The sequence below is a fragment of the Scyliorhinus torazame genome, chromosome 4 (genome assembly GCF_047496885.1).
Source record: "Scyliorhinus torazame isolate Kashiwa2021f chromosome 4, sScyTor2.1, whole genome shotgun sequence".
NCBI lineage: Eukaryota > Metazoa > Chordata > Chondrichthyes > Carcharhiniformes > Scyliorhinidae > Scyliorhinus > Scyliorhinus torazame.
This window is the reverse complement of record NC_092710.1, coordinates 44,924,418-44,940,910: the sequence shown is the minus strand read 5'-3', so window position 1 is coordinate 44,940,910 and position 16,493 is coordinate 44,924,418. Positions and strand designations below refer to the sequence as shown.

Sequence of the window (16,493 nt, the reverse complement as noted above, 5' to 3'; positions counted from 1 at the left end):
TAAGTTAGTTAAAGGCCAAACTGAGGAAAACCCGGGTAGTAAACCTTGGGAGCCCTCGGGGCAATAACCAGGGAGTTGTCTCAGCTACGGTTGTTTGCAATGCAGAACCGGTATGCTCTTGACTATCTTCTGGCCCGTTAGGGTGGGGTATGCGCCATAGTGCAGGGCAAGTGTATCATGGGAGTTCAGGATAACATCACTACATTTATGGATCACATACGGGATCACCTGGACAGAATGCAGGATCTTGGCTCTTGGGGTAACTGGGGATTTGGAGGTTGGAAGGACTGGTTGATAAATATGGCCATGTATCTAGTGGTAGCTATCGGCTGCACCTTTGTGGGCCTGGCCATCCTTAAATGTGCGATGGGTAAAATTTAACCCCAAAAAAAAAAATTTAACTGTTAAAATCCATGAGGGTGAAGCAGATGAAGGGGGGCTAAGACAGGAATTGGAAATGCAGCGACGGATCTTTTTAGATGAGGAACCGTAGCTATGGATTGGATAGTTCGGTTATCATGGAATGATAAAAGGAGGGAATGACGAATGTGATATAAAATAGTTACTTTAGAGATATTAGTTAATGTAATGTAGAAATAAGCCACTTTGATTCTGGCAAGTAGAGACAAAGGATTTTAGACCGCATGGGAAAAAGCAGGAAGAGGTGTGTCTATGAGAGTGATGCTGAATTGATAGGGGCCGGAGAAAGGGATTGGAAGTGAGCCAATCAGAATAGATCAAACAAGTCAGGAGGGACATAGGATGACCTATGGGTGTCGAGTATGTGAAACTTGATGCCATTTGAATGTATCAGTACTGATCTCTTTGTCTGGGACATTCACTTAGTTCACGGGGCTGCAGAAAGCAACATGTTATCTGTATCACTGTGGACTAGGTAGCTTGCAAGCTGAATAAAATAACTTTTGTTAGACTTGCAAATCCCTCTCGACTTTTATTGAGGCCAGACTGACGGATAAAGAAATTTGGGAATCAACACTGGAGCTGCTCTGCGCCAATGTGGTGGAGACTGGAGCTGCTCTGGGCCAGAGGGCTGGAGACTGGAGCTGCTCTGGGCCAGGGGCTGGAGTCTGGATCTGCTCTGGGCCAGGGGCTGGAGTCTGGAGCTGCTCTGGGCCAGGGGCTGGAGTCTGAAGCTGCTCTGGGACAGGGGGGGTGGAGACTGGAGCTGCTCTGGGACAGGGAGCTGGAGCTGCTCTGGGACAGGGGGCTGGAGAATGGAGCTGCTTTGGGACACAGGAGTGGAGGCTGGAGCTGCTCTGGGACATGGGAGTGGAGGCTGGTGCTGCTCTGGGCCAGGGGGCTGGAGACTGGAGCTGCTCTGGGCCAGGGGGCTGGAGACTGGAGCTGCTCTGGGCCAGGGGGCTGGAGACTGGAGCTGTTCTGCGACAGGGGTGATGGAGACTGAAGCTGCTCTGGGCCAGGGGCTGGAGACTGGAGCTGCTCTGGGACAGGGGGCTGGAGTCTGGAGCTGCTCTGGGCCAGGGGCTGGAGTCTGAAGCTGCTCTGGGACAGGGGGGTGGAGATTGGAGCTGTTCTGCGACAGGGGTGATGGAGACTGGAGCTGCTCTGGGCCAGGGGAGTGGAGACTGGAGCTGCTCTGGGACAGGGAGCTGGAGCTGCTCTGGGACAGGGGGCTGGAGAATGGAGCTGCTCTGGGACAGGGGGCTGGAGAATGGAGCTGCTTTGGGACACAGGAGTGGAGGCTGGAGCTGCTCTGAGACACGGGAGTGGAGGCTGGTGTTGCTCTGGGACAGGGGGCTGGAGACTGGAGCTGCTCTGGGCCAGGGGGCTGGAGACTGGAGCTGCTCTGGGCCAGGGGGCTGGAGAATGGAGCTGCTCTGGGACACGGGAGTGGAGATTGGAGCTGCTCTGGGACACGGGAGTGGAGGCTGGTGCTGCTCTGGGCCAGGGGGCTGGAGCTGCTCTGGGCCAGGGTGCTGGAGAATGGAGCTGCTCTGGGCCAGGGGGCTGGAGCTGGTCTGGGACAGGGAGCTGGAGGCTGGAGCTGCTCTGGGCCAGGGCGGTGGAGACTGGAGCTGCTCTGGGATAGAGGGCTGGAGACTGGAGATGCTCTGGGACAGAGAGCTGGAGCTGCTCTGGGACAGGGCAGTGGAGACTGCAGCTGATCTGGGATAGAGGGCTGGAGACTGGAGATGCTCTGGGACACAGGAGTGGAGGCTGGAGCTGCTCTGGGACATGGGAGTGGAGGCTGGTGCTGCTCTGGGCCAGGGGGCTGGAGACTGGAGCTGCTCTGGGCCAGGGGGCTGGAGACTGGAGCTGTTCTGCGACAGGGGTGATGGAGACTGAAGCTGCTCTGGGCCAGGGGCTGGAGACTGGAGCTGCTCTGGGACAGGGGGCTGGAGTCTGGAGCTGCTCTGGGCCAGGGGCTGGAGTCTGAAGCTGCTCTGGGACAGGGGGGTGGAGATTGGAGCTGTTCTGCGACAGGGGTGATGGAGACTGGAGCTGCTCTGGGCCAGGGGAGTGGAGACTGGAGCTGCTCTGGGACAGGGAGCTGGAGCTGCTCTGGGACAGGGGGCTGGAGAATGGAGCTGCTCTGGGACAGGGGGCTGGAGAATGGAGCTGCTTTGGGACACAGGAGTGGAGGCTGGAGCTGCTCTGAGACACGGGAGTGGAGGCTGGTGTTGCTCTGGGACAGGGGGCTGGAGACTGGAGCTGCTCTGAGACACGGGAGTGGAGGCTGGTGTTGCTCTGGGACAGGGGGCTGGAGACTGGAGCTGCTCTGGGCCAGGGGGCTGGAGACTGGAGCTGCTCTGGGCCAGGGGGCTGGAGAATGGAGCTGCTCTGGTACACGGGAGTGGAGATTGGAGCTGCTCTGGGACACGGGAGTGGAGGCTGGTGCTGCTCTGGGCCAGGGGGCTGGAGCTGCTCTGGGCCAGGGGGCTGGAGAATGGTGCTGCTCTGGGCCAGGGCGGTGGAGACTGGAGCTGCTCTGGGATAGAGGGCTGGAGACTGGAGATGCTCCGGGCCAGGGAGCTGGAGCTGCTCTGGGACAGGGCAGTGGAGACTGGAGCTGATCTGGGATAGAGGGCTGGACACTGGAGATGCTCTGGGACAGAGAGCTGGAGCTGGTTGGGACATGGGTGGAGACTGTAGCTGCACTGAGACAGGGTACAGGGAGAGGTGAATCACAGGAAACAAACATATATATACTCCAACAGGATGCCACCATCAAACACATGGATCCCTCACTCCCACTGGCTTCATTTCACAGGAACTGTTCTCTCCAGGATTCTCTGGTCCACCCCTCTATCAACCCCAACAGCTCACCCTCTTCACACATCCCCTTTCCATGCACTCGCAGAAGGGCAATCCCTGCCCCTTTATCTCCTCACTCTCATGATTAAACACTCTTTTCAGGTGAGGCAGTGCTTCATGTGCACATCCTTCAATCTGGTCTATTGTATGCGCTGCTCCGAATGGGGTCTACTCTACATTTGAGCGAGTCAACGCAGACTGGGTGACGGGTTTGCAGAGCACCTTCAGTCCGTCTGCAAGCAGGACGCAGACCTTTCTGTCGCTTGCCATTTGAACACACCACCCTGCTCTCATGTCCCCATGTCTGTCCTTGGCCTGCTGCAAATGAAGCCCAATTCTGGAGGAACAGCACCTCATCTTTCGATGAGGCACGTTACAGCCTTCCGGACTCAACATTGAGTTCCGCAACGTCTGACTCTGAACTGGCTCCTCCACTTTCACCCATTTTTATTTCAATCAATTTATTTTCATTTCCTCCATAGGTCTCTTTTCCCCTCACCACCATCCTTCCATCCCACAACCCACTAGGGCCATCTGTTCCAAGTTGTCCTTTGACACATTGCTCGCCTTTGTTCAGTGTTCAACACATTCCAATTTCTTAATGAGCCATCATCACCACCATTCACATTCCCTTTTTGTTCAGGACACCTTACAAACTGGACTGATTAACATATTGGTTGTTTGATTCTATAGTAGCGCACTCAGGATTGTTCAGCAAGAGCTGGACAACTGCAGAACCATATCTAACAAAAGTAAAACAAGGCCCATCACGTGGAGCTGGAGGACTGCTACAGGAGGAAGGGCTCTAGGTTCCTGGAGCATTAAGACAAGCCCTGGCGCAGAAGGGATCTGTTCAAGATGTTGTACCTAAACAAAGCTGGGACTAGAATCTTCACAGGGATGTTGCCTAGTGCTACAGGGGAATGGTGTCAATTTATTCGTTCGGGGTGGCACAGTGGTTAGCACTGCTGCCTCACAGCTCCAGGGACCGGGGTTCAATTCCCGCCACGGGTCACTGTGTAGAGTTTACACTTTCCCCGTGTCTGGGTGGGTTTCCTCCCACGGTACAAAGATGTGCAGGTTAGGTGGATTGGCCATGATCAATTGCCCCTTCGAGGCCAAAGTCTAGAGGTTAGGTGGGGTTACTGGGTTAAGGGTGGGGGCCTGAGCCGAGGTAGGGTACCCTTTCAGAGGGTCGGTGCTGACTTAATGGGCCAAACGGCCTCCTTCTGCTCAGTAGTGATTCTATTTTAAAAGGTCGTGAGGAAAATTCTTGCTCCTTTCCCCATTTATGCAGTTCAACTGTACGATGTAGGAGCAGAAGTTGGTCATTTGATCTGCTCTGCCTTTCAATGAGACCAACTTAAATGATAATCCTCAACTCCACTTTCCGACCTTATCCCCATAACCTTTGATCCCTTTACTGATGAAAAATATGATTGTCTCAGCCTTGAACAGACCCAAATCCCGAGCCTCTACAGCCCTCCGCGGTAAAGAAAGTTTGGTTTCTCATAGTTATTGCATCAAAGCCTGTTTTTTACAACACTCAAGGATGGGAATGATACACAAGCTCCCGCTGTTAAATTCATCCTGAAAATGCTCCCTGCTACACTTTCTGCGCTAATATTTTGCTGAAGTTGGCAGATTCCCGCACAGGCCGTCAGGCATTTTGCAATTAGATTAATTCATCCTGTTTACATTTGTCCTTTTCTCTTTGCCCCTGGTTCTGTGAAGGTTCTCGTGTTTTCGGATCTCAGCTGCAGTCAGCTCCTGTTTACCCACCCTATCTCTGTCTGCAATGTCACATTCATAAAGCTACTTTCACGCAATGAAGACGACGCCAAGGTGTTTGGTGGTGTGTAGTAGGACAGGGTTAATTTGAGTTCATTGTAAATGAGCTGCTAGGTAGCAGTGATCATAACATAGTTTCAAATTCACATTGTTTAATTCGAGATGAGTGGGTCCAAGCCGAGTGTTTACCTTTCAATGAAGACAATTAGGAGAATATGAAGAAAGTGCTGGTGAAACTGAAATGGAAAATTAGATTAAGGGGTAGGTCAATAAAAATGCAGTGGCAGATATTTAAGGAGATATTTTATTACCCTCAACAAAGATACATTCCAGCGAGAAAGAAAGACTCGAGAAGAATATGATATCAGAGGCTAACTAAAAAAGTTAAATATAGTATCAAATTGGAAAAAAAATATATAATTCTGCTAAGATTAGTGGTAGGTCATAAGGGCGGAATTTAAAAAGCATCTAAAATGGTTGGAAAAGGAACTTGAAATTAGATTGGCGAAAAATATAGCGAGATTAAAAAGCATATAAAAAGCATATAGTAAGATTTCTCAAGTATTCAAAAATGAATCGAGGAACTAAAATGAGTGTTTGCCCTCCAGAGAGTTTTGTCTGGGGAATTAATAATGGACAATAGGGCAAGTATTGAATAGATATTGTGCCTGTAAAAAGCACAGCCAACATCCCAGAAATACTTGTAAATCAAGAGTTGAGAGTGACTTCCACTGACCAGGGAAGGATCCTGAAAAAAGCAACTGGAACTAAAAGCTGACAAGCTCCCGGAAGTCCTGATGGACTTCCTTCAACAGCCTTAAATGATTTTAGAAAGGTCCCAATATTGGGGCGTCATGGCGGCGCAGTGGTTAGCACTGCTGCCTCATATCGCCGAGGACACAGGTCCGATTCCGTCCTTGGGTTACTGTCCGTGTGGAGTTTGCACATTCTCCCCGTGTCTGCGTGGGTCTCACCCCCACAAACCAAAGATGTGCAGAGTAGATGGACTGGCCACGCTAAATTGCCCCTTAATTGGAATTTCTTTTTTAAAGTTTGAGATAGGCTGGAAAGTAGCAAATGTAACTCCTGTATTCAAGATAGGAGGCAGACAGACAGTAGGAAAATAAAGGCCAGTTAGCTTAACACGTATCATAAGGAAAATGCTAGAATCTATGGGCACGATCAACCGGGCGTGTTGTGCTCCCTTCCGAGCGTGGTGCGGTTGGGAATTGCCAGGAGAGGCCTCTCACGGGCTTCCTGGCAACCTTCACGCCTCATGGGATTGATCCAAGTCTCGCGGGGCGTCAAGAATCAGGACCCCGCCCACCAGGTGTGTGATCAAACGGGGCGTGCCGAAGCCGGTTTTAAACCAACTTCGACGAACCATCCCGGGGTCCACCGGCCTCACCAACTGGGCCGCAGCAGGGTGACGTTCAGCACTTGTCCACACAAACATAGAGCACTGCCTGAATGCCAGGGTGGCACTGCCAAGGATCCAGGCCCGAGGGGCGCCATGCCCATGAAAGGGGGGGTGGGGGGGGGAAGGGATTCCATGGTGGGGTGTGCAAGGCAGGTAAGTAGGGGCCCCTGGGAGGTTGGGGTGACAGACGGGGGGTCCTGGACGGGGCCTTTAATTGGTATGGGGGGAACCTGAAGAGGGGGAACCTTCAGGTTCCTCACCTTGGGGGAAGGGGGGGGGTGACTGCCCATTGGTGGGGGTTGTGGGGACCCACAAGCTCACTTCGAGCTCGGGGCACCCTTTCAAAATGGCAGCCCCATCTCTGAGTTCAGCTCACCAGTGCTAAAAAGAATTCGAAGTGTGGGCTAAATTGTTGAGAAACTCCCCAGGGACCAAAAAAGTGATTTAAATGTCACTGAAAAACGGTGGGGAATGCGCCAGCAAACTCCCTGATAAACTCGCCACAAACGAACTTCAACATTTTTTGGGAGAATCACGCTCTATGTTTGAGGAGGATATAGTAGGCCACAAAAATCATAATGTAATCAGGCAGAGTCAACATGGTTTTGTGAAAGGAAAATCATGTTTGACCAATAAAATTCTTTGAGAAAGTAACAAGCAATGTGAATAAAATGATGTCACAAGTATAGGTAGGAGAGTATGGTTGTGAAGAGGACATAAGGAGTCTGCAAAGAGACAGATGGGTTATGTGAGTGGGCAAAAATCTGGCAGATGGAGTATAATGTGCGGAAATGTAAACTTGTTCAATTTGTCCAGAAGAACAAAAAATAAGTTTCTTATTTAAATCGAGAGGAATTGCAGAATTCTGCAGTACACTGGGATTTGGGTGTCCTGATATATGAATCACAAAAAAATGGTCATTTATTGGAATGGAATATATGGGAAGTTTTGCTGAGATTACATCTGAAATAATGTGCACAGTTTTGGTCACTTTATTTAAGGATATCATTACATTCAAAGATGTTCATGGATGTTCAGTCTATTGTTTACTTGTCTGAAGGGGGTTCATAGATCATAGAATTTACAGTGCAGAAGGAGGCCATTCGGCCCATCGAGTCTGCACCAGCTCTTGGAAAGAGCACCCTACCCCCACAACCCAGTAACCCCACCCAATACTAAGGGCAATTTTGGACACTAAGGGCAATTTATCATGGCCAATCCACCTAACCCGCACATCTTTGGACTGTGGGAGGAAACCGGAGCACCCGGAGGAAACCCACGCACACACGGGGAGGATGTGCAGACTCCGCGCAGACAGTGACCCAAGCCGGAAGCGAACCTGGGACCCTGGAGCTGTGAAGCATTTGTGCTAACCACTATGCTACCGTGCTGCCCTTAGTCTGAGGAAACATTGGACAGGTTGGCCTCTGGAGGATGGTTTGGGGAACAGTGCAAAGCTAGTAAACAGGACGAGAAGAACAATGAGAATTTACCTATGTCGTATTCACATAGGGTGTAATTCGCTATTTCAATAAGAGCTGAGTTGATATAGTGCTGGATAGAAAACTCACTCTAGGGATTCACACATGGGTATATGGGGAAAATGTGCATGGATCAAGGAGGTGACAAGGACTTTGGAAGAGATGGTTAGAGATGAGACAGGAGTTTGCAATTGCATTGAAGTCAGGGGTTGGATGTATTGAGGAGGGAGTGATGATGGTCGGTTTAAAGGAAAGAGGAGCAGTATCTGAAGTGAGAAAACTGTTAATATCAGTGAAAATGGGGAAGTTCAGTGATCAGCAGTTTCGGGGGAGAAGGATTGGTGGCACAGCGGTTAGCACTGCTGCCTCATAGTTCCAGCGACCCGGTTCAATTCTGGTCTCGGGTGACTGTGCAGCGTTTGTACTTTCACCCCGTGTCTGAAGGTTTCCTCCGGGTGCTACCGTCTCCTCCTACACTCCAAAGATGTGCAGGTGAGGTGGATTGCTATGCTAAATTGTCCTTTAGTGTCCAGAATTGTGCAGGTTAGGTGGGGTTACGGGGTTATAAGGGTAGGCCGAGGGAGGGTGCTCTTTAAGAGAGTGTGTGCAGACTCGATGGGCCGAATGGCCTCCGTCTGCACTGTAGCAATTCAATGGTTCTAAGATTTTTGGGAAGAATTGGATTTGAGGCAAAAGATAAGCTCTGAGAAGGCATGAGGGGAGTGAGGAGATAAATTAAAGGAAAAAAAAACAGATTCAGGGCAACAGCTTTAGAGAAAGCTTGGTTCAGGCGGCTACTGGAACGGAGGGAAGCAGCAGAGGCAGCTGATCGAATTGTCTTAGTCTTAGTGCAAGAAGTTCCTGGAGTCCTCACACTTGTTGTCGGAGATGGGAATGGAGAACAGGGGAGAGGAAGAACCACTTCAAAATGAACGAACAAGACACTAACAGCATTTGTGTGTTTCACACAAATTTTATCCTGAATTAACACCTATAACAGGGCTGTTGTTTATTATCAGTAGGAACAGACTGAAGTAAATTCAGTCCCGGATGGGATTAACAGGAAATAACAGTCTCTGTAGTTAACTTGCTGGTGATTCAGCAATGTGACGAACGAGTGAATCTCTTTGCAAACTCAGAACAGGGGAACGGCCTCTCGCCGCGTGAACTCGCTGGTGACTGAGCAGGTGGGCTGACCGAGTGAATCTCTTCCCACACTCGGAGCAGGTGAACGGCCTCTCCCCAGTGTGAACGCGCTGGTGATTCAGCAGTGTGGATGACTGAGTGAATCCCTTCCCACACTCTGTGCAGGTGAATGGCCTCTCCCCAGTGTGAATTCGCTGATGAACGGAGAGTTGAGATGATCCCCTGAACCCTAACCCACAGGTAAAGCACCTGAATGGTCTCTCGTCAGTGTGAATACGTTGATGGGACATCAGTTCCCCGGAACTTTTATAGCCCTTCCCACAGTCTGGACAAGTAAAAGGTCTCTCCCCCGTGTGAACTCTCTCGTGTCTCAACACGTGGGATAACTGAGTGAATCCCTGCCCACACATGTAGCAGGTGAACGGCCTCTCCCCGGTGTGAATTCGCTGGTGCACAGTGAGTTGAAATGATCCCCTGAAGCCAGTCCCACAGTGAGGGCACCTAAACGGTCTCTCATCAGTGTGCACACGTTGATGGCACATCAGGTCTCCAGAACTTCGATAGCACTTTCCACAGACTGGGCATTTGTACGGTCTCTCTCCAGTGTGAACCCGCTGGTGTGTCAGCAGGTTGGATGACTGAGTGAATCCCTTCCCACACTCGGAGCAGATAAATGGTCTCTCCCCAGTGTGAACCCGCCGGTGTGTAATCAGCTGGGATGACCGAGTAAATCCCCTCCCACAAACAGAGCAAGTGAATGGCCTCTCCCCGGTGTGAGTGCGTTGATGAGTTTCCAGCTCACACGGGTAACTGAATCTCTCCTCGCAGTCGCCACATTTCCATGGTTTCTCTGCAGTGCGAGTGGTGCCTTTTCCTTCCATGTTCACCATGCGATGCTGTGGGGGTTACAATGCATCGGCGATTCCATCAGATCCTGGTGCGATGTTAGGTTGGAATGTCCCGACTGCAAATCCTCCCCTTTCCAATGCTCTGTGAAGTTGATTTAAAACAGAAGAAAGGGAGTGAGAGAGAACCCACAGAAACACAAAAGACAGATTGTGAAATTGAGCAGAACGAATCTGGTCATTTGTGGGCCGGCTCTCGGACAAAGGGTGCCCCAGGAAGATGCTGGATTGTCGGAAAATGTGAACGAGTTCAATAATGTCCTTCAGGGAGGGGAATCTGTCAACTGGTGTGGGGCTCACACAAGACTCTGGTCTCCCTGGAGGGAGGGAGAGAAATGAGAGCCCGAGGATTATGCAAACAAATTTTTTATTTTACAACTCAACGAGAACTTTTAACAGAATCTCCCAAGCCACTAGCCTCTGCCTCACAGACCTGGGTAACAGATGTATATGAACACCATCAAGTTCCTCTCTAACTCACACACCGCCCTGAGCTGGCTGACATTCAGTACTGGATTAACAGAAACTTCCTCCAGTTTAATATTGGGAAGACCAACGTCATTGTCTTCAGTCCCTGTTCTAAGTTCTCCAGTCACTGACTCCATCCCTCTCCATGTCAACTGCCCTGAGAACTGAACCAGACTGTTCACAACCATGTGGACATAATTCACCCCAAGATGAGCTTCCAATCACAAATCTCCAAGACCATGTATTTCCACCTCACTAACACCACCCTAATCCTAGGTCAACTGCTGCTGAAGCCATATTCAATTTCTGTTACTTCTAGACTTAAGCATCCTAATGCATTCCTGTTCGGTCTACCATATTCGACATCCCTGTAATCTGTTGTCCCTGTGCTGATTCACACACGTTTTGGTCGCTGACCTACAAAGGCTACAAAGAAGCAACTACATTTTAATATTCTCAACCTTTATTTTCTTCCTGGATGTGATTATCCTCATCTCTGTAATATTCTCCAGCCGCACAATCCTCCAAAAGATGTGTGTGTCTAATTCCGGCCTCTTTTTCTTTTTAAATTTAGTGTACCCAATTCGTTTTTTCCAATTAAGGGGCAATTTAGCGTGGCCAATCCACCTATCCTGCACATCTTTGGATTGTGGGGGTGAAACCCACGCAAACACGGGGAGAATGTGCAAACTCCACACGGACAGTGACCCAGAGCCGGGATCGAACCTGGGACCTCGGCGCCGTGAGGCAGCAGGGCTAACCACTGCGCCACCGTGTTACCCTAATTCCAGCCTCTTGAACGTACCCCGATATTAATCACTTCACCTTTGGTGGTCGTTCTTTAGTCGCCAAGGCTGCAAGCTCTGGAATTTCACCTTTAAACCTCCCCATCGCTCTCTCTCTCACTTTTCTCCTTTAAGATGCTACTTAAAACCTCCCTCTTCGACCAAACCTTTGTTCACCGATATCACCCCATGTGGTTCGCTGTCAAACGTTGCTTTGTCACATTTCTGTGAAATGCCTCGGGACATTGTATCACAACAAAAGTGTGACATAAATACAAATTCACACTGTTGACTTGGACATTACATCACTTTTCTATCATCATCGCTGGGTAACAATCTTGTATCTCCTTACCCAACAGCATTGTGGGAGCACCTTCAGCACACGGCCATCAAACATCTTCTCCACAGGAAACTGAGGATTGTCGATATCTGCTGGTAACTGTGGAGAAAGAAACATTAACATTTTAGGACGTGCAAAATTAATTGCAGGGAATTAAAATGGTGCAAAACATAATGGTCAACAGAAGCTAAGAAGCACCGGAGGCGAAAGAGAAAATGCTGGAAAATCTCAGCAGGTCTGGCAACATCTGTAGGGAGAGAAAAGAGCTAACGTTTTGAGTCCGATGACTCTTTGTCAAAGTTTTGTTTCGGATTCCAGCATCCGCAGTAATTTGCTTTTATAGAAGCACCAGAGGAATGGACTATAGTGCTGGAAAAAAAATTGCCAATGGTAAAAGATGCTGTGCCGAGGAGAAGCTGGTAAGCCAGCAGCACAGGTCGGGGATGGGGAGCAGTGGAAACCTCACTTAGACACAGTCAGGCAAAGAAACGGTAAAAACACAGCTAAAATACATCCACAAGAAGAGACAGAGGAAATTAGCAGAGGGGTGATCAGGGAGGGTAGTTGTGAAACTGAGCAACGGATGGATTCAGATCTACAGTGAACGAGTCGCACCAGCCCCAGAACCATGTAACGTCACACAGACATGAGAACACAGCACTAGCTGCTCAAAAGTGTAGGCAAATGATCAAAAATGCTTATCTTTGAAACAATTTTGGTGAACATTAAAATCTCCTGCTGGAGGCTGCAGCTGGAGAGATACCAGAAGCTCTGGAGTCAGAAAAACATCTCCCAGTTGAGGAAATACCTGGGGAGAGGGGGTGATGTCAGTGCGTGATGATGTCAGACACACATCTGGGTCTGTGAAAACCAGTGATCACCGCGTATTATGGAGGACGTTCGTATTCTGGAGAGGCTACAGAGGAGATTTACCAGAATAGTTCCAGGGCTGAGGGATTATAGCTATGTTGGGTTGGAGGCACTCTGGTTGTTCCCCTTGAAGCAAAGGAGGCCGAGGGGAGATTTGATAGACATGTACACGTTTTTGATAGACACAGATAAGAAAAAAACTTCACATTTGCTTAGTACAACGGACACAGATTTTTTTTTTTTAATTTAGAGTACCCAATTATTTTTTATTCACAATTAAGGGGCAATTTAGCGTGGCCAATCCACCTACCCTGCACATCTTTGGGTTGTGGGGGTGAAACCCACGCAGACACGGGTAAATGTGCAAACTCCACACGGACAATGACCCAGAGCTGGGATTCGCACCCGGGTCCTCAGCGCCGTAGGCACAATGCTAACCACTGTGCCACGAGCCGTCCTACAGACACAGATTTAACATTTTATGGAAAGGTATGGTGGGGTAGAATGTGAGGAAGAACCACAAAATTCTTACAGTGCAGAAGGAGGTCATTTGGCCCATCAAGCCTGCACCGATTCTCTGAAAGAGCCGCTTAGTCCGCTCCCCCGCCCGACCCCCTGTAACACCATAACCCCACTTAGCTTGCACATCCCTGGACACGAGGGGTAATTTTATCATGGCCAATCCATCTAACTTGCACATCTGTGGACTGTTGGAGGAAAACGGGAGCACCCGGTGGAAACCCTCGCAGACACAGGGCGAACGTGCAAACTCCACACAGTCAGCCAAGGCTGCAATCAATCCGGGGTCCCTGGCGCTGTGAAGCAGCAATGCTAACCACCGTGCCACCTTTTTTGTTATACAGTACAGAACATTTTTACACAGTAAGTGAAAACTACCTGGATCTCATTGTTTGCACTCAAGAGGCTGATAACATCCAGGTCCTGATGAATCAAGTGACGCTGTCAGTTCTTGATGTGATGTTTGGTTTCGAGTTTCCTATTGGCAAATTCTCCCCTTCTAATATCTTGCAAAAGGAATTTCCAAATGTCATCACTGTCAATCTAGGGTAACATTTGAGAAGAACCAAAGACTTCTGTCGGTTTGGATTTGCTTAATGTAAATCCTTCTCGTTCTAACTCTCTGTGAAAGGAGTTTCCAAAATCTGACACTGTCAGTCCAGGATAAACAATGTTCTCGCCCCCTGATCGAGCCGCGCATGCGCCCTGATGCACAGCGGTCGTTCCACACGGGTGCGCATGCGCCCCGCTGTCTTTTGTCCCTCTAAAGATGGCTGCCGTTGCTCGGTTCTCTCAGCGGCAGGAGCCCCCAGTGGTCGCTGTGCTCGTGCAAACGGGACCAGTAGCTTCTAATCCCGGAGTCTAAAATTCACACAACATGTTTACGAAGCCTCCTTATCCGCCGTCATTGATCTATCGCTTCCTCCGTTCCGCCATTCCCTTTACCCATGATGGATCCGAGAAAACCGCGTCTGTCCACCAACATTATTCACTCAGCGCATGCGCGAAACACTGCTCGCTATTGCGCATGCGCACTGATAGCCTATTGTGTGGACCGGGGACATTCTTTAACGCAGAGGATGCTGGGTAAAATACCCGCCATTGGCCATGTAAATTAGTAGATCCTGGTTTGTTTTGTTATGGAGTAGAGACTGGGGCTAGAAGTTTCAATAATAAAGTTAAGGAACAAATTAGACTGAAATCCAACTGTATGGATCTTCTATGCAATCGGGTTGACACAGTGTATAGCACTGCGGCTTCACAGCGCCTGGGACCCAGGTTCAAATCCATCCTTGGGTGACTGTGTGGAGTTTACATGTTCTCCCCATGTTTGTTTGTGTTTCCTCCGGGTGCTCCCATTTCATAATTTGGATAAGTGAGGTTAGTCACTTTGGAAGCAGAAACAGGAAGGCAGATTACTTACTACCTGAATGCTGTAAATTGGGTGAGGGAGTGTGCAGCGGAACCTGGGTGTCCTTGTGCACCATTCGCTGAAGGTAAGCATGCAGGTGCAGCAGGCGGTAAAGAAGGCCAATGGTATGTTGGCCTTCATTGCGAGAGGTTTTGAGTATAGAAGCAGGGATGTGTTGCTGCAATTGTACAGGGCCTTGGCGAGGCCGCACTTGGAGTATTTTGTGCAGTTTTGGTCACCTTCTCTGAGGAAGGATGTTCTTGCTCTCAAGGGAGTGCAGTGAAGGTTTACCAGACTGATTCCAGGGATGGCTGGACTATCATATGAGGAAAGATTGACTAGGTTGGGATTGTTCTTGCTGGAGTTCAGAAGAATGAGGGGGGATCTCATAGAGACTTATAAAATTCTAACAGGCCTAGACAGGGTAGATGCAGGGAACATGTTCCCGATGGTGGGTGTGTCCAGAGCCAGGGGTCACAGTCTGAGGATTCAGAGTAAACCATTTTGGACAGAGATGAGGAGATATTTTTTCACCCAAAGAGTGGTGAGCCTGTGGAATTCATTACCACAGGAAGTAGCTGATGCTAAAACATTGAATATATTCAAGAGGTGGCTGGATATGGCACTTGGGGAGAATGGGATCAAAGGCGATGGGGAGAAAGCAGGATTAGGCTATTGAGTTGGATGATCAGCCATGATCGTGATGAATGGCGGAACAGGCTCGAAGGGCCAAAAGGCCTCCTCCTGCTACTATCTTCTATGTATCTATGTATATAACACAATCTAAAGATTTGCAGGTTAGGTGGATTGGACATGCTAAATTGCCCTTAGTGTCTAAAATGTTAGGTGGGGTTACGGGGATAGGGTGGAGGTGTGGGCTCTTTCCAAGGGCCAATTCAGACTTGATGGACCGAATGGCTTCCTTCTGCACTGTAAATTCTATGAACACAGCCAGACAGGTAGAAAGAATGGTCAAAAAGCCTAATGAAATGTTACCATTTGTTTTGAGATAACCAGAAAATGAGGGAGTATAAGTCATGCTTCAGTGAGCAGCATGGTGGTGCTGTGGTTAGCACCATGGCACCGTGGACCCCCACAACCCAAATATGAGCAGGGTAGGTGGATTGGCCACACTAAATTGCCCCCTAATTGGAAAGAAAATAAATGTTTTAAAAAGTCAAGCTTTAGATATACAAAGCCCTTATTAGAGCACACATTATGAAAGATATAGTAACCTTGGAGGGAGTATAGTATCGGTTTACTACAATGATACTTGGCCTCCGAGGATTAATTTATAAGGAAAAAGTAGATAAACCAGCATTCTATTCTCTGGAATTTAGAAGTTTGGAGGTAATTTGATGAAGGTTTTTAAGATGTTCATCAGAACAGATTAACTAGTTGAGGAGAAACTATTTCCTCTGGTTGGGGTGTCTGAGGCGAGAAGGCAGAGTCTAAAAATCAGAGCCGGACCTTTCAGGATGAAATTAGGAAACAATTCCAAACACAGAGTGGTAACATTGTGAATCATAGAATTTACAGTGCAGAAGGAGGCCATTCGGCCCATCGAGTCTGCACCGGCTCTTGGAAAGAGCACCCTACCCAAGGTCAACACCGCCACCCTATCCCCATAACCCAGTAACCCCACCCAACACTAAGGGAAATTTTGGACACTCAGGGCAATTTATCATGGCCAATCCACCTAACCTGCACACCTTTGGACTGTGGGAGGAAACCGGAGCACGCGGAGGAAACCCACGCACACACGGGAGGATGTGCAGACTCCGCACAGACAGTGACCCAAGCTGGAATCGAACCTGGGACCCTGGAGCTGTGAAGCAATTGTGCTATCCACAAGGCTACCGTGCCAAGGGAACAGTTCTGCAAACAGAAATTGATGCCAGATCAACTGTAAATTTTAAATATGAGACTGATAGTTTATTGTGATCCGAAGGCATCAAAGGATGTGGGACAAAGAGAGATATATATATGTGGTGCAATTTTTCAGATAAATCTGACAGAACAAGCTGACTCCTGTTCCTATGTGACCAAAAGAGCACCAT

At 49.1% G+C, this 16,493-nt stretch overlaps 1 protein-coding gene across 1 annotated transcript; it reads right to left on the bottom strand.

Annotated features, from left to right (window-relative positions):
• Positions 1-5,374: 5,374 nt before the first annotated feature.
• LOC140410200 (uncharacterized) lies at positions 5,375-14,010 on the bottom strand. The gene is made up of 3 exons (XM_072498170.1): positions 13,401-14,010; positions 11,646-11,732; positions 5,375-10,125 (listed from the first exon to the last, which is right to left on the bottom strand). Exon 3 carries the CDS (start codon positions 10,023-10,025, stop codon positions 9,072-9,074), a length of 954 nt encoding a protein of 317 aa, XP_072354271.1. The 5' UTR covers positions 10,026-10,125; positions 11,646-11,732; positions 13,401-14,010; the 3' UTR covers positions 5,375-9,071.
• Positions 14,011-16,493: the final 2,483 nt, after the last annotated feature.

Bases quoted from the DNA above. Each gene is read 5' to 3' on its own strand.
- LOC140410200 (XM_072498170.1), bottom strand. From the start codon at position 10,025: ATGGTGAACATGGAAGGAAAAGGCACCACTCGCACTGCAGAGAAACCA.